General features: G+C 49.7%; 1 protein-coding gene across 1 annotated transcript in view; it reads left to right on the top strand.

The window, feature by feature from the left end:
- Positions 1-20085, top strand: part of LOC144496824 (early estrogen-induced gene 1 protein-like) — a 37319-nt gene extending 17234 nt beyond the window's left edge. Inside the window, exons 4-12 of the mRNA XM_078217377.1 lie at positions 1099-1128; positions 5764-5880; positions 7543-7589; positions 10482-10666; positions 11261-11368; positions 13843-14041; positions 14821-14942; positions 17118-17187; positions 17714-20085. Of these exons, the coding sequence (XP_078073503.1) occupies positions 1099-1128; positions 5764-5880; positions 7543-7589; positions 10482-10666; positions 11261-11368; positions 13843-14041; positions 14821-14942; positions 17118-17187; positions 17714-17753 (918 nt within the window). The 3' untranslated portion in view covers positions 17754-20085. The remainder of the gene's footprint in view (positions 1-1098; positions 1129-5763; positions 5881-7542; positions 7590-10481; positions 10667-11260; positions 11369-13842; positions 14042-14820; positions 14943-17117; positions 17188-17713) is intronic.
- The last annotated feature ends 3882 nt before the right edge of the window (positions 20086-23967 follow it).

Below are 23967 nucleotides of genomic sequence, written 5' to 3' on the forward strand. Positions count from 1 at the left end.
GCTGCCAGGCCTGCTGAGATTTTCCAGCATTTTCTCTTTTTTGGTTTCATGTTTTGTGCTTTGCGGGTCAGTGCGTTCGAGTTCCCCGATGAGATTACTGGAATCTGTAACGATCGATTCACTGGGATCAGACAATGCCACTGTGTGGCCTCTGTACATGAAGAGAACCCCCCCCGCAACACCACAGGCTCGCGTAGCTAACCTTTGGGGGTAATTTAGCATGGCAAATCCACCTAACCCGCATATCTTCGGCGGGAGGAAACCGGAACACCTGGAGGAAACCCACGCAGACACTGGGGAGAATGTGCAAACTTCACACAGATATTGTCACGGGAATAATGGTTCCGAAGCCTGAGCTAATGAGAGGGGGGAGAGTTGGATCTCTCCACCAGTGGCTGGTAAAATTTGAATACATTTATTGATTGAATTTATTCAAATCTGGAATTGGATCTACTGTTGATTTTGTCTTTTTTTTAAAAAAAAAAACCCCATCTGGTTCACTAATGTCCTTTTTAGGGAAGGAAATCTGCCGTCCTTACCTGGTCTGGCCTACACGTGACTCCAGAGCCACAGCAATGTGGTTGATTCTCAACTGCCCTCTGAAATGGCCTAGCCAGCGACTCAATTGAACCACTGATGCAGAAAAGTTGGACATCTGAGGTTCAAGACACGGTGCCAGGGATCCCGGTTCGGGTCACTGTCTGTGTGGAGTTTGTACATTCTCCCCTGTGTCTGCGTTGGTCTCCTCCGGGTGCTCTGGTTTCCTCCCACAGTCCAACAATGTGTGGGTTAGGTGGATTGGCCATGTTAAATTGACCCTTGGTGTCAGTGGGACTAGCTAAGATAAATGCATGGGATTGTGGGGATAGGACCTGGCTGGGATTGTGGGGATAGGACCTGGCTGGGATTGTGGTTGGTGCAGACTCGAGGGGCCGAATGGCAGCCTCCTGCACTATACGATTCTATAAGACCTCCTTGAGGGTGATTAGGGATGGGGTAACAAATGTTGGCCTTGCCAATGATGCCCATGTCCCATGAAATATATATATATTTTTTTAAAGAACCCCATTGATGTCTTGTCTTCTGATTTCTCCACAGGAGCTGAAGGGTGGAAAAACATTCATGAAGGTGAGTGAGATTGTCCATTGAGTCCAGTCTACTGAGGTGTTGAGCGGGGATCTGGGCAGCCATGTCCGGGCCAGTTGCTGACCCTGAATAGGTAGCAATGGCACTGAGGGGGCAACAGTTGGCGCATTAGCTAGGGAGGGAGAGTGCCAAGAACTGGAAAGCGGGTGGGGGAAAGCGAAGGACGCCAAGTTCACTGGGGGTTTTTGTTTGAATTGGGGTACGGAGAGCTTCAGTGTGAGTGGAGCAGCGATGGGCAACCTCGGCTAGTAAGTGGGCCACGTGAATGGGCAACCAGATTGAAATCGGGCTTGCTCACTAACCATGACCCTATGAATAAGATTGAATACCCACTGAATATTTTTTCATTCATTTGTGGGACATGGGTGTCTCTGGCTGGCCAGCATTTATTGCCCATCCCTAGTTTCCCTTGAGAAGGAGCTGCCTTCTTGAATCGCTGCAGTTCACGTGCTGTGGGTTGACCCACAATGCCATTGGGAGGATTTTGACCCAGCAACTGAAGGAACGGCGATATATTTCCAAGTCAGGGTGGTGAGTGGTTTGGAGGGGAACTTGCAGGTGGTGGTGTTCCCATGTATCTGCTGCCCTTGCCCTTCTAGATGGAAGTGATCGTGGGTTTGGAAAGTGCTGTCTAAGGATCTTTGAATTGCCCACACTACTGCTACTGAGCGTCGGTGGTGGAGGGAGTGGATGTTTGTGGACGTGGTGCTAATCAAACGGGCTGCTTTGTCCTGGATGGTGTCGAGCTTCTTGAGTGTTGTTGGAGCTGCACCCATCCAGACGAGTGGGGAGTATTCCATCACACTCCTGACTTGTGCCTTGTAGATGGTGGACAGGCTCTGGGGAGTCAGGAGGTGAGTTACTTGCTGCAGTATTCCCAGCCTCTGACCTGCTCTTGTAGCCACTGTGTTTATGTGGTCAGTCCAGTTGAGTTTCTGGTCAATGGTAACCCCAAAGATGCTGGAGTTGTAGAAAATGCTTAATCGTTCATAGAACTATATTCAACTTCAAATGGTTAAAAATAAAGGAGTGTTTACACTTTGGATGGCTCTCACAATCAATGTTGTGAGCAACCAGCACACACCTCACTTATCTTGCCCTTGCTTTATGTACGAATCGCTTCAGTCAGACCAGTAGGAAAAAAAAAGTACGTGGATGGAAATCGGCAGAATGTGGGAACCCTGTGTGTGGGCAATGGTCAACAAAATGTCCCGTGGACCATATCGGAGACCCCAGGGTCACATGTAACCCCCCTCCCCCCAGGGCCGCAGGGTGCCCACAGTGGCTTAAGAGTGTCCATATTGAAGGGTTGGGGAGTGGGACTGGGGTGCTATCTTCCTCGTGAACTGAGGAGTCGATGAGGAGGCCATTCGGCCCACTGATCCCATGCCGGCTCGCTCCCTCGCGGAGCAGCCTGATCGGTCCCAGTTCCCGGCACTAACTCCACAGGTTCGCGTCCCCCGAGGGCCACAGTGGGTGAAAGTGCAGAGGAGGGGGAATAATCTGGTCTATCCTGATAGCAAAACAGCAACTTTAGAGTAACAACTCCCCGTCTTGTAAAAATCACTTCAAATTCATCACTAAAACTCCACCTACCCCTTGGGTTAATGCGTCGATGCTTTCCTTTCATAGTTTGCTCCTCAGGCTTTTGTGTCCTTGGTGGTTTTTATAAACAAATGATTGGTTGGCATGACAACAGCTTTGTTCCCATGTCCCAGGCATTTTATCAGGGCCGTTTCTCAAGAGTTGTCTTGGCTATCACTAGCTTTCCAGTTCGAGATATATTGAGGTCTGTGCACTATGGGTGCCTGTACAGTGTACCCGTCTGTGGAACTGGCATCGTTGTTCCAGTCGCTGCGTCATCAGATTCCTCCTTTTTTTTAATGACCTTGAGATATTTATTTGTTTCTTTTTAAGGAGGCCGTTCCTGCCTATTGCGTCTTTTAATGAGATCAGGGCTGATCTGTATCTTGACTCCACCTGCCAGCCTTGGTTGTGTAACCCGTAACCGTCACCCAATTGCTAATATTCCGTTTGGTATTTTTCATATCCCCCTCACCAGCTCCCCCGACTCAAAAAGGTTTTTGAGGATTCAAAGAAAGTTACAGCACAGGAACAGGCCCTTCGGCCCTCCAAGCCTGCACCGACCATGCTGCCCGACTGAACTAAAACCCCCCTACCCTTCCGGGGACCATATCCCTCTATTCCCATCCTATTCATGTATTTGTCAAGACGTCCCTTAAAACTCACTATCGTATCTGCTTCCACTACCTCCCCCGGCAGCGAGTTCCAGGCACCCACCACCCTCTGTGTAAAAAATCTGCCTCGTACACCTCCTTTAAACCTTGCCCCTCGCACCTTAAACCTATGCCCCCTAGTAATTGACTCTTCCACCCTGGGAGAAAGCTTCTGACTATCCACTCTGTCCATGCCTCTCATAGTTCTGTAGACTTCTATCAGGTCTCCCCTCAACCTCCGTCGCTCCAGTGAGAACAAACCAAGTTTCTCCATCTCTCCTCATGGCTAATGCCCTCCATACCAGGCAGCATCCTGGTAAATTTCTTCTGTACCCTCTCCAAAGCCTGCACATCCTTCTGGTAGTGTGGTGACCAGAATTGAACTCTATATTCCAAATGCGGCCTAACTAAGGTTCTAATAAAGCTGCAAAATCCACCCCCCCCCCCCCCCCCCCCGCCGCAACTTGTTCTGGACCCCTTCCAACAGAGGAAGTGGCTTCTTGTGCCCTCGCTCACCACCGTCCTGCCAGATCCATTCTTTAAATTTCCAAACTGGCCTGTCAGGTGGTACCCTGTGGGCACTGGATCCCTGCTAACCGCCTCCACAGTGCCCAGTGTCGGGGCAACACTGCCACCACCCAGGGAACGTCCATAAAACATGCCAGTCATTCCCATGCAGCCTCCAACTTCCGATGATCTGGGTCGGTGCGGGACGTGGGGAGAGCTGTGCCAGTCTGAACAGCTGGGATGGCAATGCCCTCTGGCCCTTTTGGGTGGACATTGGCCATCCCGTGCCATTGTAAGAGTTGTGGGGGGCTGGAATGTGAGGAGAGGGCTCCTTGCTGTCCTAAACAAATCTATCCCTGGGTCAACATTCTCCCCGCCCTGACAAAAGAAATCATTGTGGTCATTTTGTGGGATCTTGCTGTGCACAAATTGAACATCACATTTCTGACGTTACGACAGTGACTGTATTTGGTGCTTGGGTTGAGAAAGGGTCTATGGAGACTCGAGCCTTGTTCCCCTCAGAACATATCTATTGTATCGCGTGTTGGCAAGACCACATCTGAAGTATTGCGCCCACTTTTGGCTTCCTTATTTGAGGAAGGATGTGGTGGTATTAGAGACAGCTCAGAGGAGATTGATTCCAGAGATGAATCGTAGAATCCCTACAGTGCAGAAGGAGGCCATTCAGCCCATTGAGTCTGCACCAACCACAGTCCCACCCAGGCCCTATCCCTGTAACCCCACATATTCACCCTGCAAATCCCCCTGACACTAGGGTCAATTTTAACATGGCCAATCTGTGGTGAACCATAGATGGTTACCACTATGGGTACTTGTACATATGTTACTCTTGTTACTGTTAAGGTTTGGGTGTTCCACCTGTTATTATTGTTTATGTGGTACACTCCGTTCGGCTCCGCCTTCTTACAGGAGTATAAAGGTCACTGCTACTTCCAAGTAGCCCTTAGTCTGGGATAATATTGTTAAGTAGTGTGCTCCAATCTTGTTGTGAATAAAAGCCTTTATTCCCGGGTACATCCTAGCCTCCCGTGTGAATCAATCGCGCATCACAATCCACCTAACCTGCACATCTTTGGACTTTATTTATTAGTGTCACAAGTAAGGTTTACATTAACACTGCAATGAAGTCACTGTGAAAATCCTCTCGTCGCCACACTCCGGCGCCTGTTCAGGTACACTGAGGGGGAATTTAGCACGGCCAATGCACCCTAACCAGCATGTCTTTCGGACTGTGGGAGGAAACCGGAGTGCCCGGAGGAAACCCACGCAGACACGGGGAGGAAGTGCAGACTCCGCACAGACAGTGACCCCGTGGCCTGGAATTGAACCCAGGTCCCTGGCGCTGTGAGGCAGCAGTGCTGACCACTGTGCCACCTTCATACTTTGACATACGAGGAGAGGTGAAACGGTTTGGGCTTGTACTCACCTGGAGTTTAGAAGGTTGAGAGAGGATCTGATCAAGGTAGATAAAATACTAAAAGGAATTGATGGGGTAAATGTAGACCTCTTATGGAGCAATCTAGAACAAGAGGTCACGGGTATTAATGTGCGAAACATAGAAACATAGAAGATAGGAGCAGGAGGAGGCCATTCGGCCCTTCGAGCCTGCTCCTCCATTCATCACGATCATGGCTGATCGTCCAACTCAATAGCCTAATCCTGCTTTCTCCCCATAACCTTCTGTGACGCTCACCGCAAGGGGTGAGGAGAGAGAGAGAGATGCTCCATGTGTCTTAACCCCCACCCTGTTCGTTCTGTCTGTAACAGGCTGTCTCTGACCACTCAGCCCCACACTGCTGTCTGCACTCGTGTCTCCCGAACGTTGCTGACCTCTCTCCTTCTCTGCCCTCAGCTGGGATTCGTCGACCTGAACCTGGCCGAGTTTGCCGGGGCTGGCACCACCACCCGCTGCTACATCCTGGAGGGTTACGACACCAAGCACACCCGGCAGGATAACTCCATCCTGAAGGTACACGACCGGGAGGTGTAGGGGGAGGGGGGGGTGTGGGGAGGATGCGGTGGAACTCTTTGCCGCAGAAGGTTGCAGAGGTCCGGTCATTGAGTGTCTTTAAGACAGAGATAGATAGATTCTTGATTGATAAGGGGTTATGGGGAAAAGGCAGGAGAATGGGGATGAGAAAAATATCAGCCATGATTGACTAGCGGAGCAGACCCGATGGGCCGAGTGGCCTAATTCTGCTCATATATCTTTTGAAGGGGGCGGTAAGGCAGTGGAAAAGGAGAGAACCACCAAATCCGACTCAAAATCATCCGTTACTGATTCCGCATCGATTCCGTAAACACTCTCGCCCCGGGAGGCAGTGGGGGCTTCAAGGCCCCGCTCAGGCTGTGTAGGCCTGGCTGATGCCCCCCAGTACCAGGGAGGGAGGGCCGCACTGTCGGCAGGGCAGGCTTTTTTAGTTGAGATTTTAAACATCCTGCTTTTTGTTTGCTTATTTATTCAGTTCCTCAGAACAAAGTGCAGGGGAGTTCTTCTCGTGTTCACCCCCTCTGCCCGGCAACTGACGGAGTCGCTACAGCGAGGCCTTTGTGCTGGGGTGGGCCTTGCACCTGAAAACCGTGTCTCATAAGATATGGGAGCAGAATTAGGCCATTCGGCCCATTGAGTCTGCTCCGCCATTCGATCATGGCTGAAATGCTCCTCATCCCCATTTTCCTGCCTTCTCCCCATAACCCTTCAACCCATTACCAATTAAAAATCAGTCTAACTCCTCCTTAAATATACTCATTGTCCCAGCATCCACCGCACTTTGGGGTAGCGAATTCCACACATTTTTCCCTTTTGGAAGAAGTAGTCTCTCCTCAACTCTTGTTTTAAATTTGCTACCCTTTATCCTACAACCTCTCATCCTGGAATGCCCCACATAAGTTCAAGTTCCCCCCCCCCCCCGCACTTGAGGCGGGAGTGTCTCCCCGGCGAGGCCTGGAGGATTTTGGCATCATTGATACCTTCATGGTGTAAGGAAATCATCCTCCCTTTCTCCGCCCCAGGACCCAATCCATACTCTGGGTTCCTTTTAAGAAGCCTGGGTCTCGTAGGCACACGTGATGGAAAATCTGTGTCTGAGATCAGGAATTCACTGGGGGAGGGAGGAGAAAGTATAAATAATTCCAATGTGCTGTCCAACATCGCTCTGGGATAGTCTGGCTCTAAAAATGTCCCCTTTTTATTCTGGATTCTCACCTCCAGGAGAATCTCTAGGCCTGTGCGTGTCCCCTCTTCCCCCTCTCCCTCTCCCGATGTGGAAACCAGTCTGAACACAACAGTTCTGTTTGGTTTGTATACAATCTCCGGCCCTCTGGAATGACCCTGAGGCTTTGGAGCAATCCTAGTTTCTGTCTTGCACCAGAGAACAATCGAATGTGCCCCCCCCTCCCAAAGCCTGTAGGTCTAGGCCTTGAGGAGAAAGGCTAGGCCGCAAGCCTGACTTGAAGGAAAGCTGGATTCGGAGGCTCACTGTGAGGACAATCTCTCCCATTGAGGGTATCCCAACTTCGGAGTAGCAGAATTCCTGGGATTTTGGGCAGGGAGGCGTTGTTTCCTGGCAGTTTGACCTCCTTAGATGTGTGCACTGATCATTCTCCCTCTCTCTCTCTCTCTCTCTCTCAGGTGTCCATCAGTCTGCAGTTGTTGTCTGGCGACCCCTGTTTTAAGACGTGAGTAAATGCCGTGGGTGTCTTTTTTTTTCCCTTCCTCACCAGCGGGTTTTTCCAGATGTTTGGTCCCGTCCTCCAGAGTGAGAATGAGTGACTTTGACCTGGATACCAAATAGCCACTGCTGAAGAGCGAAGTCCCTGGCTAGGATTTATAGAATCATAGAAACCTTACAATGCAGAAGGAGGCCATTCAGCCCATCGAATCTGCACCGACAACAATCCACCTATGCCCTATCCTTGTAACCCCCCCGTATTTACCTCACTGATCCCTCTAACCTAACATCCCAGGACACTAAGGGGCAATTTAGCATGGCCAATGCACATAGCCCACACGTCTTTGGAGTGTGGGAGGAAACTGGAGCACCCGGAGGAAACCCACGCAGACACGGGGAGAACGTGTAGACTCCACACAGTCATCCGAGCCAGGAATTGAACCCGGGTCCCTGGTGCTGTGAGGCAGCAGTGCTTGCCACTGTGCCACCCACTTCTTTAACACAGGGAATGTCAGACCACTAGTCGACTCAATCTTATTGATCCGTGGGTGCGGCACGGTGGCACAGTGGTTAGCACTGCTGCCTCACAGCGCCAGGGACCCGGGTTCGATTCCAGCCTTGGGTTACTGTCTGTGTGGAGCTTGCACATCCTCCCCGTGTCTGCGTGGGTTTCCTCCGGGCGCTCCAGTTTCCCCCCACACTCCAAAGGTGTGCGGGTTAGGTGGATTGGCCATGCTCAATTCTCCCTGGTGTCAGGGGGGACTAGCAGGGTAAATATGTGGGGTTGGAGAGAGAGGAGGCCTGGGTGGGATGGTTGTCAGTGCAGACTCACTGGGCTGAATGGCCGCCTCCTGTACTGTAGGGATTCAGTGGAGAGTTGAAAGGGTTAAATGTGTCTGCTGCGCCCTGTGAGATGTCTTCTGAGGATGCCCTGTGGTCACCATTGCTGAACACGTCTTGTGGTGACCCTGTCACTCACTCAGTGATATTTTTACATGTTCCACTTTTAATTTCCCTTTTTCTGTCTTTGTTTCGGAACACTGCTGTGTTCTGTCAGTACCGTGTAAAGCCGCAATGTTAACCCCATCCCCTCATTGTCATAGAATCCCTACAGTGCAGAAGGAGGCCATTCGGCCCATCGAGTCTGCACCGGCTCTCCGACAGAGCATCCCTCCAAGGCCGTATCCCCAGAACCCCAAGTGTTTACCCCACTAATCCCCCTAACCTACACCCTTTAGACACTAAGCAGCAATTTGTCATGGCCAATCCACCTAACCCGCACATCTTTGGACTGTGGGAGGAAACTGGAGCACCCGGAGGCGCTGTGAAGCAGCAGTGCTAGCCACTATGTTGCTGTTTTCTTTATAATACTGCCCCCCCCACCCCCCCACCTCCCTCTATCCTGAAGCTCTAGCCTTTAGCTAGCTATGTAACTCCTTCCCTTCCCTTGAGGGTCCCTCAGAGCAGTCAAGATCTTCGTAAAAGGGTGGAACAGGTTTGATGGGCTGAATGGCAGTGGGGTAGTGGTATTGCCGTTGGACTGGTGATCCAGAGACCTGGGGGTTGAATCCCACCGCGGTGGATGGTGAAATTTGAATTCGGTAAAAATCTGGAATTAAGAATTTACTGATGACCATGAAACCATTGTCAATTGTCGGAAAAACCCATCTGGTTCACTGATGTCCTTCAGGGAAAGAAATCTGCTGTCCTTACCTGGTCTGGCCTACATGTGACTCCAGAGCCTAGCAATGTGGTTGACTCTCAACTGCCCTCAGGAATAGGCAATAGATGCTGCCAAGCCAGCGATGCCCATGTCCCATGAACAAAAATAAAATAAGAAAGGTCCCTCATCCCTGTTTCCGTGCTAATCAGTCTTTACAGCTCCCTCCACAAGGCCTTGACAAACTTACCTGGTGTCCAGAATTGAACACAATACTCAGACTGAACGAAGAACAATACAGCAGAGGTACAGGCCCTTTGGTCCTCCAAGCCTGCGCCGATCATGATGCCCTAACTAAACTAAAACCGTATGCATTTACGGAGTCCGTATCCTTCCATTCCCATCCTATTGATGTGTTCGTCTAGTTGCCCCTTAAATTCCGCTATTGCACAGTGATTAGCACTGCTGCTTCACAGCTCCAGGAACCTGGGTTCAATTCCCAGCTTGGGTCACTGTCTGTGTGGAGTTTGCACATTCTCCTCGTGTCTGCGTGGGTTTCCTCCGGGTGCTTCAGTTTCCTCCCACAGTCCAAAGATGTGTGGGTTAGGTTGATTGGCCATGTTAAAATTGCCCCTTAGAATCCTGAGATGCGTAGTTTAGAGGGATTAGCGGGTAAATATGTAGGGATATGTGGATAGGGCCTGGGTGGGATTATGGTTGATGCAGACTCGATGGGCCAAATGGCCTCTTTCTGCACTGTAGGGTTTCTATGGTACCTGCTCCCACCACCTCCCCTGGCAACGCGTTCCAGACATTCACCACCCTGTGTTTTTAAAAAAAAAAATTACCTTGTACATCTCCTCTAAACTTTTCCACACATACCTTAAACCAATGCCCCCCAGTACTTGACTTTTCTACCCTAGGAAAGAGCATCTAACAATCCAAGGCCTAATCGGCATTTTATATCAGTTCAGCATAACCTCTTTGCTTTTTGAAGGCTTTTTTAAATGAAACCAAGGATTCTATCTCTCATTTCTAAACAGTTCTCACATTGACCCGTCCCTTCCAAAGATTCTTGTGTGTGAACTCTGGGATCTTGCTCTCTCTTAGTACAGGCTGGTGCTACCTGGAGTGGTGGCCATTTTGTTTTCTCGGCCTACTGTTGAGGGGGAAACTGTTTGATTTCCCTTTTTGTCCACTCGGAGGCTCATTTTGACCTGTTCTTCTTGCTCACCACAGGCCGCTGTCCACAGCCAAGCCAATCGAGGTCCTGGGTAGGCAGAATTCCCTGGCGCCAGATTGCAAAGGGGATGATGGGAAGGCGAGCCACACCTCGGGGGATGATGGGAAGGGCAGCCCGGCCTCTCTGTGCAGCAGGCCCAGTTTTTCCAGGCTGTCCAGGTGTCGATCTTTCCTGGCCGCAGGTAAGAACTCTGAAGGACAGTCGCTTGGTTACCTCTCTTTGCCACCTCCTCCTCCTCTGCTCCCTCCTTAACTCAAGGATGCTTCACGTAAGGAACTCTGTGCCCTGATTTGGGACAAGTTAGCCGACTCAAGTGGATGGCGTCCTTGCCTGACGGTTGTGGCTTCAAGTCCTGAATACTGAGGCCTCGATAGAGTGGACGTGAGGAAGATGTTTCCATTAGTCGGAGAGACTGGGATCCGAGGGCACAGCCTCAGAGTAAAGGGACAACCCTTCAGAACTGAGATGAGGAGGAATTTCTTCAGCCAGCGAGTGGTGAATCTGTGGAATTCATTGCCACAGAAGGCTGTGGAGGCCAGGTTATTAAGACAGAGATAGATGGGTTTGGGATTGGTAAGCGGATCAAAGGTTACGGGGAAAAGGTGGGAGAATGGGGTTGAGAAACTTATTAGGACATTCCCAAACTGACTGGGCCACGTGGATCCAGGGTATTGGGGGAAGGCAAGGGTTTCAACAATCCCGCTAGGCCCGAAGGATTAAACGCCTCCCATCCTCACATACATTCGTTCATCCGCCTTGTGTTTTTTTTTCCTAGGAGCGATATCCGAGGATTCGGATAGTGTGCCACTCGCTACAGAGGACTTGCTCCGAAAAAGGCATTCCCGGAATTCCAGCGCCTCCAGCCAGGTGTCGAAGTTGTCAGGTGAGCAAGGGTTTCCGTGGAAACGGAGAAGGGCTGCGGTCTGAGGAGGGGTGTCCCTGTATTCAGTTGTTGCCAGGGAGACGGTGCAGCACAGTGCTTAGTGCTGCTGCCTCACAGCCCCTGGGACCCGGATTCGATTCCTGGCTTGGTCACTGTCTGTGCGGAGTCTGCACGTTCTCCCCGTGTCTGTGTGGGTTTCCTCCGGGTGCTCTGGTTTCCTCCCACACTCCGAAAGATGTGCGGGTTAGGTGGATTAGCCGTGGTAAATGTGTGGGATACAGGGCGTCCCTGGGTAAGGCAAGATGCTCTGTCAGAGAGCGAGTGCAGACTTGATGGGCTGAATGGCCTCCTTCTGCACTGTAAGGATTCTATGAATTCTATAAAAAGATAGTTAATGAGAACAAAGCGATGATTCAGGATTACGTTTTGGTTCACTGAGAGAAATGAAGGGATCTTTCCTGCTGAAAGCAGCCTCTGCTGCAGTTGTTTTGAGGATATGAAAATAACAGTGACTCAGCTTCCGGTAGCAAGTGAGCGCGAGTGTTCTGGGTTCTGTGTCAGGATCCCCACACACAGCAATGGAGTGGTTAGGATGTATAATATCAGGACAAATGTGCCAGCCTTGGCTTTGTCAGAGGCTGGCGTGGGCTTTCAGCTCCCCTCCAGGGCCTCAGCCGTGTGCCCACTGGCTGTTGAACTGTGTGGGGCATCACAGCTGAGCCCAGATCTATTTTTTTGTTCTCCCAAAGCCTGTCTTCTGGGAGGGTGACTGGATAGCAGGAGTGGGGACTCTGAAAGCTGGCATCCTATTTTTTCCCCCCCCTCCCCAGGGTACTGAGGCCAGGTGCAGTTCATACCGGCTGGGGCCGTCTCGGGACTACACTTTGGGATGGCGAGGGGGTGAGAGAGCTGTTTCGATTTGCCCGCATTTTTAAAAATTCACTTATGGGATTATGGGCATCGCGTGCCAGGCCAACATTTGCCCATCTCTAGTTTTCCCTCATTTTGTGGGTGGCACGGTGGTTAGCATTGCTGCCTCACAGCGCCAGGGACCTGGGTTCAATTCCCGGCTTGGGTCACTGTCTATGCGGAGTCTGCACGTGTCTGTGTGGGTTTCCCCCGGGTGTTCTGGTTTCCTCCCACAGTCTGAAAGATGTGCTGGTTAGGTGCATTGGCCGTGCTAAATTCTCCCTCAGTGCACCCGAACAGGCGCCGGAGTGTGGCAACTAGGGGATTTTCACAGTAACTTCATTGCAGTGTTAGTGTAAGCCTACTTCTGACACTAATAAATAAACTAAACAATGTTGGGGAGACAATGGCCTAGTGGTATTATCGCTAAACTATTAATCCAGCTAATTGTTCGGGGGACCTGGGTTCGAATCCCGCCAAGGCAGATGGTGGAATTTGAATTTGATATTTTTTTTTAAAAATCTGGAATTAAGAATCTACTGATGACCATGAAACCACTGTTGATTGTCGGAATAACCCATCTGGTTCACTAATGTCCATTAGGGAAGGAAATCTGCCGTCCTTACCCGGTCTGGCCTACATGTGACTCCAGAGCCACAGCAATGTGGTTGACTCTCAACTGCCCTTGGGCAACTAGGGATGGGCAATAAATGCTGGCCAGCCAGCGATGCCCATGTCCCATGAATGAATAGGAAAAAAGATACCAGGACAAGTAAGGGATAAATTATAAAGAGTGCTTTCGCAACTGGGGTCGTAACCCCTCATAAATTTTGTAAATCCCAGAATTGAGAGTTCAGGGGGAGGAGAGAAAAATAACTTGGAGTCCAGGGGACTAAGTCTTAAAAAATGAGTGGAAGAGGGACATTAGGAAACACCACAAAGTTTTTTAATTTGGAAAACTTTCACAAGTGGCAATTGATATTGGTTGAACTGTAGATTTTGAATGGGGGAATTGGTATGTTATTTTTTTGTGAACCGAAGGGTTAGAGGTCAAAGGGTACAGTTGGGTCACAGACCATCCATGATCTGATTGGATGGCAGAAGAGGGTCAAGGGGCCCCCAATGGCCTCCCACCCCGATCCAATCATGGTGCACCCAGTCACTTGGGGAGGGCAGTGGGTTGGGGGTGGCTAGGCAGGGATCCTTTTAGCACCTTCGGAGTGAATAGCGAGTGAAATTAGGGTTGGCGAGGCGGGTGAGATGTGCCAGTCACATTGCGCACCCCCAGTGCTTTCACTTTACTGCGGGGAGGGTTCGGCTAAGATTAATATCTGTACCTCCCCCATATCACCCAGCTCTTCCCACATTGTGTCTCCATATGCAGTCAGAGTCCCGTGGTGTTTGGGGGGAGGGGGAAAGAGTGTGGGGGCTGATGTTATGAGAGTTTTTGATATTGTTGCTAAACCAGAATCTGACTCTTGCCTCTCTTTCTCTTTTCCCCTCTCTCTCCCACCCCTACCCCTCTCTTTCTCTCTCCCTCCCCTTTTCCCTCCCCTGGTACACAGGTTCCAGCTCCGAATGCTCCCCCTCCGTCTCCCGTTTCGAGCTAACCCACCGGCGGGATGGCTCCTCCGGCAGCAGCGGCCTGTCCTCCGGGATCGGAAGCATGGCCGACATCCAGGAAGGGGGCAAGGACATGAGCCCGGAGAAGGCGGCAGCCCAGCCCTTCAGGCCCGCGCTGCTGCGCTCGGAACGCTTGTCTAGGTAGGCCGCACCAGTTACCGCGGCAACGGGGAAGCTTTGGGAATTCTCCGGTCAGCCTTTCGGGAATGATGTCCGAATGATGTGGCTCGTGTGGGTAACGCACTCGGTCGTGGGTTCACATCCTGTTCCAGGGATTTGAACACCACATTCAAGGCCTACCGTCCAGTGCAGTACTGACCCAGGAATAAAAAACAGTGACTCCTTAATGTCCGGAGATTAGAGGGGAAAATACGTACGGTTCTGGGGATAGGGCCTGGGTGGGATTGTTGTCAGTGCAGACTTGATGGGCTGAATGGCCTCCTTCTGCACTGCAGGGATTCTGAGTGTACAAGACCAGTTTATAGCAATATTCTTCCCCGTTTTGAGAGGGGGTGCCGTCTTTTAGCGGAGTCCGATCAGAATCTGATCTGGTCCCATCAAGTGTCTGACCCACTGTCCCATCCAGTCCCAGAGAGGGGATGGGGAGGACAGTGTCTGGTTAACTACCCCAGTGACTAACGTGATTCTTGCATTGAATCCATCTCAAAATGTAATCGCGATTATTGTCTGAAAACAGTGGAAGAAACTTAGGGCCGGAATTCTCCGACTTTGTTCACCCCGAACCCGCTGACGGTGAGAACGGGGAATTTGGTGCTCAGCCAAACCTTCATTCACTGCAGCGGGAGTGGAGAATCCCTGCCGCGGGCAAAGTTGGAGAATCCTGGTCTTAATAAACATGTGTGAGGGGGTGAAGGAAGAGTGAGGTGTATTTGATACTGACACTGACTCTGATATTGTAGGCGGAAGAAGGAAACGGCCGAAAGTCGGCCCACGCGCGTTGAAGATACGCGGGTGGACGCGGATGACATCGTGGAGGAGATCGTTCGGAGTCAGGACTTCAGCCAATGCAGCAACACAGAAGGTGAGGGGGAAGAGGGAGAGGAGCCAGGATGTGATCGGGGGGTGGTACAGTGGTTAGCGCTGCTGCCTCGCAGTGTTGGGGACCTGGGTTCGATTCTCGGCTTGGGTCACTCTATGCGGAGTCTTCCGGTTTCCTCCCACAGTCTGAAAGACGTGCTGGTTAGGTGCATTGGCCATGCTAAATTCTTCCTCGGTGTACCCGAACAGGCGGTGGAGTGTGGCGACTAGGGGATTTTCACAATAACTAGTATAGGTCTCCTCTGAAAAGTTTGGCCTGTTTGGCTATTAGATGGAAATTAAACTCCTTCACCAATAAGGTTGGTATCAGTTCTACCTGTTTAGCTGCTTTGTTATCCTATCCTGTGGATTCGGAAGTCGATCTCTCTAATTCCTTGCCTTTAGCAATTATCAGTATTGTGAAGCCCCACTGGTAAACAACTTATTTTGACTGATATGGCAGTTCACACCTCATGAATTCTCTAGACGCCTGCTAATCTTGTTACTGGGCCAATTGCATTTCACTATTCCCCTAGATATCTGCTAATCTTGTTACTGTCTGTTTTGTTATTTTGTTTTCACTTCTGGTTCACTGTTAACCACGTTAACTTCCCCAGTTTCTTAACCGGGATGTTGAGGGTGTTATGGGTTATAGAAATGCTCACTCTTCTGTCCATCCTCTCCTTCTTTTCCTTTGGTTCCCACTCCTTTTGTGGCTGCCAGGCTCTTAAATGCCATAACTTGCTTGCCATGCTGATATCTGGACCTCTGAATCTTTTGAACTTTCACCTTCTTTAAGTTTGTTTTAGTGTCACAAGTTCGCTTACATTAACACTGCAATGAAGTTACTGTGAAAATCCTTGAGTCACCACACTCCAGCACCTGTTCAGGAACACGGAGGGAGAATTTAGCACGGCCAATGCACCTAACCAGCATGTCTTTCGGACTGTGGGAGGAAACCGGAGCACCCGGAGGAAACCCATGTAGACACGGGGAGAAGGTGCAGACTCTGCACAGACACTGTCTTTTTTTTTCTCTACGAATGTCCATTCAGACGATGTACAGACTTTCTGGAAATAAAAGTGGAAAATGCTGCATAAACTCAGCAGGTCTGACAGCACTAGCGGAGTGAGAAACAGAGTGAATATTTCGAGTCAGTTTGACTCTTTGAGACGACTCGAAACGTAAACACTGCTGAGAATTTCCAGCATTTTAGTTCTGATTTCTAGCTTCTATGGTGTTTTGCTTTTATTATAGGATTTTCCAAGTTTTGTTTTATTCATTCATGGGTCATGGGCGTTACTGGTTGGCCAGCATTTATTGCCCATCCCTAGTTGGCCTTGTTCAGAGGGCAGTTGAGAGTCAACCACATTGCTGTGGCTCTGGAGTCACATGTAGGCCAGACTGGGTAAGGACAGCAGATTTCCTTCCCTAAAGGACATGAGTGAACCAGAATGTGTTTTTCCGACAATCGACAATGGTTTCATGGTCATCAGTAGATTCTTAATTCCAGATTTCTTTTATTGAACTCAAATTCCACCATCTGCCGTGGTGGGATTCGAACCCGGGTCCCCCAGAACATTAGCTGAGTTTCTGGATTAATAGCCCAGCGATAATACCACTAGGCTATTGTGGTGAACCATTGTTGGTTACCACCAGGAGTGCTGAGCCATGGTCTGGCCAGTACTGAGTCTGTAGATATGTTACTGTTGGGGTTAGGGTTGGGCTGTTCTACCTGTTAATATAGTCCTATGGTACACCCCAGTTGGCTCCGCCTTCCGGGAGAGGTATAAAGGTCACTGCTCTGCCTGGTGACCCTTTAGTCTGGGATTGTATATAGTAGCTCCGTTATTGTTGGCGATAAAAGCCTTTATTTCCCGGTACATCCTGCCTCCCGTGTGATTTATCGTGCATCAGCCATCGCCTTCCCACAAGTCTTTGAGGGTCGGGAATAGTTCTGGCTTAAAATTGCGCCCTCCTCGTTCCCATTGCCACATGGGAGATGGCTCACTTTTGAGGGATTGGCCTGTTTTGTTGAAATGGCCGAGGGACGGACAGGATTGTGTACAATTCCTGGGATGTTTGCTTGTTTTAAAGGTGTCTCGTAAATGCAAGTAGTTTCACCAATTGCCTCCAGTCTTAGCGGATCACTTTCTCTGGTGTCTTTGTGTTGTTTCAGACAGTGGGCTGAAGCTCTACGTGGGCCGAGATGGCACCATTAGGCTGGGCGGCCTTCAAAGCGACAACAGGTAAACAGGAGACGAGATTGCCTGGCTTTAGTAATAGGCATGGCTGGCTGGGTAATGTGCTTGAGACTGCCGTGGTTTCAAGTTCCACGCCGGAGGAAGCTGCACTGTCAGAGGTGCCGTATGCGCAGTGAGAATTGGCTGCCTCACCACGACCATGCTGCAAGATAAGCAGGGGGTGGCACAGTGGGTATCACTGCTGCCTGACAGTGCCAGGGATCCGGGAGGAGGGTGATGGGAGTCCTCCAGAATTGTGGAAAAGCTCCACCTGAATATGGGTAGCCGCACCCCCACATGCCAGCAATTTAGTGGGGGCAGATCGAGGCTTTGGGGGGGAGGGGGGGGAAAGGAATGGGCTATCCTCCCATCCATTTAACTGCCACCTCCTCGACCTCACTTGACCAGCAAGGAATTGTCAATGACGGAGTCGGTGCTTTAATTCAGTCAGTGACGGCCTTGAGGCTTTGCCGTCAGAAGTTAGGCCATGTTTCCATAGTAACGAGGCCTCTCTTTTCTCTCTCTCGCTCAGGTGGTGTGACTACAAGCCAGTTGTCATCGATAGCCATTGATAACCGCAGGGTTTTGCACTCCTACTCCCCTCCCACCCCGAATAGAATATTCCAGAAGATCAGGAATTTCTGGCTGGCACCGTACTTGGACGAACATTTCTAGCGCCGGGAAGATCATCGTCGATTTGAAAAAAAAGAATAGGAATTCCTATTGAAGATGATGTCCAACTGGAGTCCGTACAGTCATTGGCCTTCGACTAAAATTGTCCAAATGTGGGGGGGAGGGCCTTGGGAATGTGCACAGTGGCGATAAGTGCAATATTCGTGGATGTACAGATGAATAAATGACGCTCCGCTTCCTGAAGAGATTGCGCTGCATAGGATCCGAACACCTAGCTTAACTGCGACGGTTAATTATTCCTTTATTTATTTATTTTGTTTTAATGGGGGGGGGGCGTCCACTTTGGCCCTGAACGTAGGATTTGCTACGTGAGCCACTTGCTTCACTGTGATGCCAGCAAGGAGATTGGGAATTGATATTATTGAACCTTCAACTGAATTCCTGGCTGGCTGAGAGGAGACTGGCTGCACGGTTCCTGGTGGTGCGTCGCAATGTTGACTGCAATCCCGTCTCCAATTCTTCGGACGGTCAATAAACCCTGAAGGAAAATGAGGGGGTTGCTGGGAAAGTAGGAAATCTCTCCCCTATGACTTTCCCCCAGGATTTTGGTCAGGGGGTGGGGAAGTGTCTCGGAGACGCGTCTTTGTGTTCCCTGTGATTCCGGGATAATTCTGGAGGATTGGGAAGACTCCCGGTTGGAGTTGGCCCTGGAAGGAAGCCATCTTGTTATGTCTCCTGCTCCAATATGACCAATTAGTGGGGGAGGGTGTTGCTCAGAGCTACCTCGACCCCCGCCCCGTTTAGATGTTCCAGCAGGGGTGAGTTTGACGCAAGACGGGGCAGTTTTTATTTAAAGAATATACTAATACGAGGTACGATCCAACGTGTTGACATTGCTTCCTAACATTTAGGATTTGGGGTTGTCCAACGTTGCGTGAGGTGGTGTTCCTGTTGCCTCGGCCTATCCTGCCTTTGCTCCAAGCTCCCGTCTCCACGTGTTTTTATCACGGAATTGCAAACCCGACACAACAAAATGGAGGGGAAAAGTGTTCCAGATTTTTAAAATTAACTAATAATTCCTCTTGGACAGCCCCCCTCCCCCTCCAGTTGTGCTGTGTCCAAGTTTCCTGGCCTCTTCCGGATCCTGCAAGCACGTTGCTGGCCCCTTCTCTCCATTGTAACGTGTTTTGAAGTGCATCAGGGGATGGGGATGGGACGTGGGGTGCGGAGGCTTGGTAATACGATCTAATCTTCGTATGGTGGGGTGGGGGGAGGCATGAGATGAGGGAGGTTTACATACATATCAAAAGTGTGAGGAAAGAAGTTGAATTGAGTTTCCATTCGTAACCTGCCCATTTTTTTTATGGTTGGTATTCGAATTCAAACAATCAGCCCATTGGAAGTTGGTGGGAAGCCATGTTGTGAGGTGAAACTCTTGGGTGTCGTGGAGGTCAAAGGGCAGAATGACAATTTTTAAAATGTTTTTGTTTTAATTTGTGAAGACGGGAGTGATATGGAGAGATGCATCAATGATGTTATTCTCCCCCTTTGACCCAGTATTTAACTATAATTTAAAAAGAAATAAACTATTTATCAGCCCTGAGCGAATGACTTTCGATCAGAGGTAGTCAACTGCGGGGGAAGGGGGCCTGAGTTAACACCCTTCCTGATAATTCAGCTCCCGTACTGTCTTGGGTTTAAGTAACTCCTTCCATGCCTCCCAACTCTGTTCCCAAATATTAAAAACCTGGACAGTGGGGGGGGGGGGGTAAGGGCAGTGTCTGTAAACCCTGTGGAAAAGACGCTGGGAAAAAAATGGCGTCAAGGGAGGACAATTATGTGCGCTGGTTATATTTTACCCCCCAAAAGTAGGGGGGGGGGGTGGCAGTAACGGGAAAAGTGTCATTCTTAAAGGGCCCAGCATGTTCAGAAAGAAAACCAACATTTAATTGGGGGAAGTGTTACTCGGAAGCCTGTGTTGTGTTTTTTTGCTACTGAATGAGGTGATGTAGTCCTGGCAATTTGTGTACGATTTTTTTTTTCTTAAAAGAGAGCATTTAATGGGGGATCCTTTCTCGTAGAGATGGTGGTCCCTTTAAACAATGTATTTTATATTTTAAATTGGTTTGTGGGATATGAAATGGAGTAGGCCCCATCGCCACTCCAGCGCAGGGTTGCTTGTGACTGTGCGGTGATTTGTCTCCCATGTGTTTACTGGGAAGGTATTTGTCTGGATTTTTTACAAAGAAGTTTTCAATAAAATGTTTTTCTAAAACAAAAAAACCCCATGTCGTCGTTTCTGTCGGGAGCTGGAACATTTACGTTGGCCACTCGATCATGTTCACAAGTGTTTTTAACAGGGACAGTGTGGTGAACCATCGTTGGTTCCCACTGGATAGTACTGAGCCAGGGTCTGGCCAGTACTACAAGTATGTACATATGTTGCTGTTGGGTTAGGGATGGGTTGTGCTACTTGTTGCTGTTGGGGTTAGGGTGGGGTTGTGGTACATCCCAGTCGGGCTCCGCCTCCTGGGAGAGGTATAAAGGTCCCTGCTCTGGCTGGGACCCCTCAGTCTGGGATCGTGTATATAATTGTTAGCTGCTTTGTTACAGCAAATAAAAGCCTTTATTTCCTGAGCATCAAGCCTCGTGTATGATAACGCGCATCACGGAGTTGTGTTGGAGAGGGGCAATGGGATAGATGGGTAGTTGGTGGGGTGGGAGGGTGGCATTGGAGAGTGAAGTGGGTACAGTGTCTGACCCACTGTCCCACCCAGTCCCGGGGAGGGGGAGAGAGAAAGGACAGTGCCTGACCCACTGTCCCACCCAGTCCCAGACGGGGGTAAGGACAGTGCCTCCACACCTGGCTGTACAGTATCAGTGAGATTCCCCTCGTGTTGAGCTCTCCGATAATGGATGACGCAGGATTTGGGGGTTGCTGTTTAAACAGGCTTGTTGTTATCACAGCGTTGCCACGGTGACGTTCCACAGAAGCCTGTCTGTCCACACTACAGGCTCGGGCCTGTTTCCGCCCCACCACAACTCATTTGCCTGCGATGACTCCACTTGAGGGCGGGTTGTCGGGGCAACCAATTGGAGATCATGGGCTGGAACTCTGAATACTGGGAGCAAACCTGTCAGTTACAACTGGACCGAAAAGGGGGGGGGGGGGTGGTGCAGGATGTGGGGGGCCAGTGGGTGAGGGAGAGTCTGCCTCTAAACCTGTTTGATCAATCCCATGACTAACTCAACTTCACAGACTGGTTGGTTAATCTCTTGGTGGTTGGGGGGGGTGGGGTATTTCCAATCTGATCTTGGCTGGAACGGTGATATTTGAACCCTGCTGTAGTCCATTTCCAATAGTTCCCTTCCTCTTAATCCTTGATTTGCTATATTGGCATCAGACATGGGGTCTGCACGTCATTCTATGATCACTTCCTGTCAATGGCTAGTTTAGTGTCTGCTCTCAGGTTTGTGCCAAGGCAGAATCATAGAATCCCTACAGTGCAGAAGGCGGCCATTCAGCCCATCAAGCCTGCCCCGACTCTCTGACAGAACATCTTTCCTGGACTCTCACCCCACCGTGCCCCCATAACCCCACACGTTTCCCATGGCCAATCCACGTAACCTGCACATCTTTGGACATTAAGGGACAATTTAGCATAGCCAATCCACCTAAACTGCACATCTTTGGATTGTGGGAGGAAACCGGAGCACCCGGGAAGCCCCATCAATATTGAGATTTTGTTTTTATTTTCTAATAGTTAAAGGGCTTTGAACAGATATTTCCCACTCCAGCTACTCAGCCTTGGCCTTGTTCTCTGAGGTTTCAATGCTCCTACTGCACTAGAGCTCCATCTATAGGCTGAAAGCTGGCATTGCCCCAGTTATCGCTCCTCCCTTCTCTCCCAAAGACTGAACAACTACTCACCCTTGTATTACATTTCCTAACCCACAGACCACAATCGGTAAGGATAGGCAACAATGCTTCCTATGTGTACCTCAACACTGGTGTCCTCGGTCCTGTTCTATGCTCCTTATGCACCTATGACTGTGCGGTCAAATTCCCCTCCAACTTGATTTTGAAGTTTGATGACGACACCACTGTAGTGGTTCGGATCTCAAACAATGATGAGACAGAGTACAGGAATGAGATAGAGAATCTGGTGAACTCGTACGGTGGCAATAATCTCTCCCTCAATGTAAACAAAATGAAGGAGATTGTCATCGACTCCAGGAAGCGTAAAGGAGAACATGCTCCTGTCTACGTTAATGGGGGTGAAGTTAAATGGTCGAGAGCTTCATGTTTTCAAGGTGTCCAGATCACCATCAACCTGGCCTGGTCCCCCCATGCCGACACTATAGTTAAGAAAGCCCATCTACTTTCTCTGGAGGCAAGGAAATTTGGCATATCAGCTACGACTCTCACCAATTTTTACAGATGCACCATAGAAAGCATTCTTTCTGGTTGTATCATAGCTTGGTATGGTTCCTGCTCTGCCCAAGACTGCAAAAAAAACTACAGAGGTGTGAACGTAGCCCAGTCCATCACATAAACCAGCCTCCCATCCATTGACTCCGTCTACATTTCCCGCTGCCTCGGAAAAGCAGCCAGCATAATTAAGGACCCCACGCGCCCCGGACATTCTCTCTTCCACCTTCTTCTGTCGGGAAAAAGGTACAAAAATCTGAGGTCACGTACCAACCAACTCAAGAATCGCTTCTTCCCTTTTGCCATCAGACTTATGAATGAACCGACCTCGTATTAAGTTGATCTTTCTCTACACCTTAGCTATGCCTGTAACACAATATTCTGCACCCCCTCCCTTCCTTCTCCCCTATGTACTCTATGAATGGTATGCTTTGTCTGTATAGCGCAAGAAACAATACTTTTTACTGTATCCCAATACATGTGACAATAATAAATCAAATCAAAATAAAATTTATACAGCACCTTAAACTTAATGAAATGTACCAAGGACCATTATACAACAAAGCATAACGTTGAGCCACAGACGTTAGGTCAAAGATTGTCAAAGAGGGAGGTTTGAGGGAGTGCCTTGGTGGAGGGCAGAGGGGCGTAGGGAGGGAGGGAGTCCCAGAGCTCAAGGCACTGTCACCAGTGGTGGAGCCTTTTAAAATCAGGGAGGTGATGGCCTCGTGGTATTATCACTAGACTATTAATACAGAAACTCAACTAATGTTCTCGGGATCTGGGTTCGAATGCCACAGCAGATGGGGTGGAATTTGAATTCAATAAAAAATATCTGGAATTAAGAATCTACTGATGACCATGAAACCATTGTCGAGCATCGGGAAAACCCATCTGCTTCATTAATGTCCTTTAGGGAAGGAAATCTGCCGTCCTTACCTGGTCTGGCCTACATGTGACTCCAGAGACCCAGCAATGTGGTTGACTCTCAACTGCCCTTGGGCAACCTGGGATGGGCAATAAATACTGGCCAGCCAGCGACGCCCATGTCCCACGAATGAATAAACAAAAAAATTGGGCTGGAGGAGAACAGCTCTCTTGGAGGGTTGCGAGAGGGGGGGGGAGGAATTGCAACAGACAGAAGGCGGCCATTCAGCCCATCGAATCTGCACCAAAAATAATCCTACCAGGCCTGATCTCCGGAAACCCATGTTTTAACCCTAGCTAACCCCCTTGACACTAAGGAGCAATTTAGCATAGCTAATCCACATAACCTGCACATCTTTGGACTGTAGGAGGAAACCGGAGCACCCGGAGGAATGTGCAAACTCCGCACAGACAGTGACCCAAGCCGGGAATCAAACCCGGGTCCCTGATGCTGTGAGGCAGCAGTGCTAACCACTGTGCTGCCCAGGTTGAAGTGCGGGTGGGAGGGAATGGGGTGGGGGGTGTGGGAGGGGCTGAAGTGGGGTAGAAAGGGGGTTGAGGTGGGAGATTTGGGGGCAAATATTCGGAGTGTGGTCGCATTATGCTGCAGTTACTTGAACAATAATCCTGATAATGGTCTAAAGGAGAGACGAGTTCAAACCCTGGGGAATTTAAGTTCAATTCATTCAATACAATGGGAATAAAATCTCGGTAATGGCGACCATAAAACTGTGTGAATTGTCAAAGAAATCTCTCTAATTCCTTTGGTAAAAGGGAAAGTTGCCATAGTTCCA

The sequence above is a fragment of the Mustelus asterias genome, chromosome 8 (assembly GCF_964213995.1).
Source record: "Mustelus asterias chromosome 8, sMusAst1.hap1.1, whole genome shotgun sequence".
In the NCBI taxonomy this organism is placed as follows: domain Eukaryota; kingdom Metazoa; phylum Chordata; class Chondrichthyes; order Carcharhiniformes; family Triakidae; genus Mustelus; species Mustelus asterias.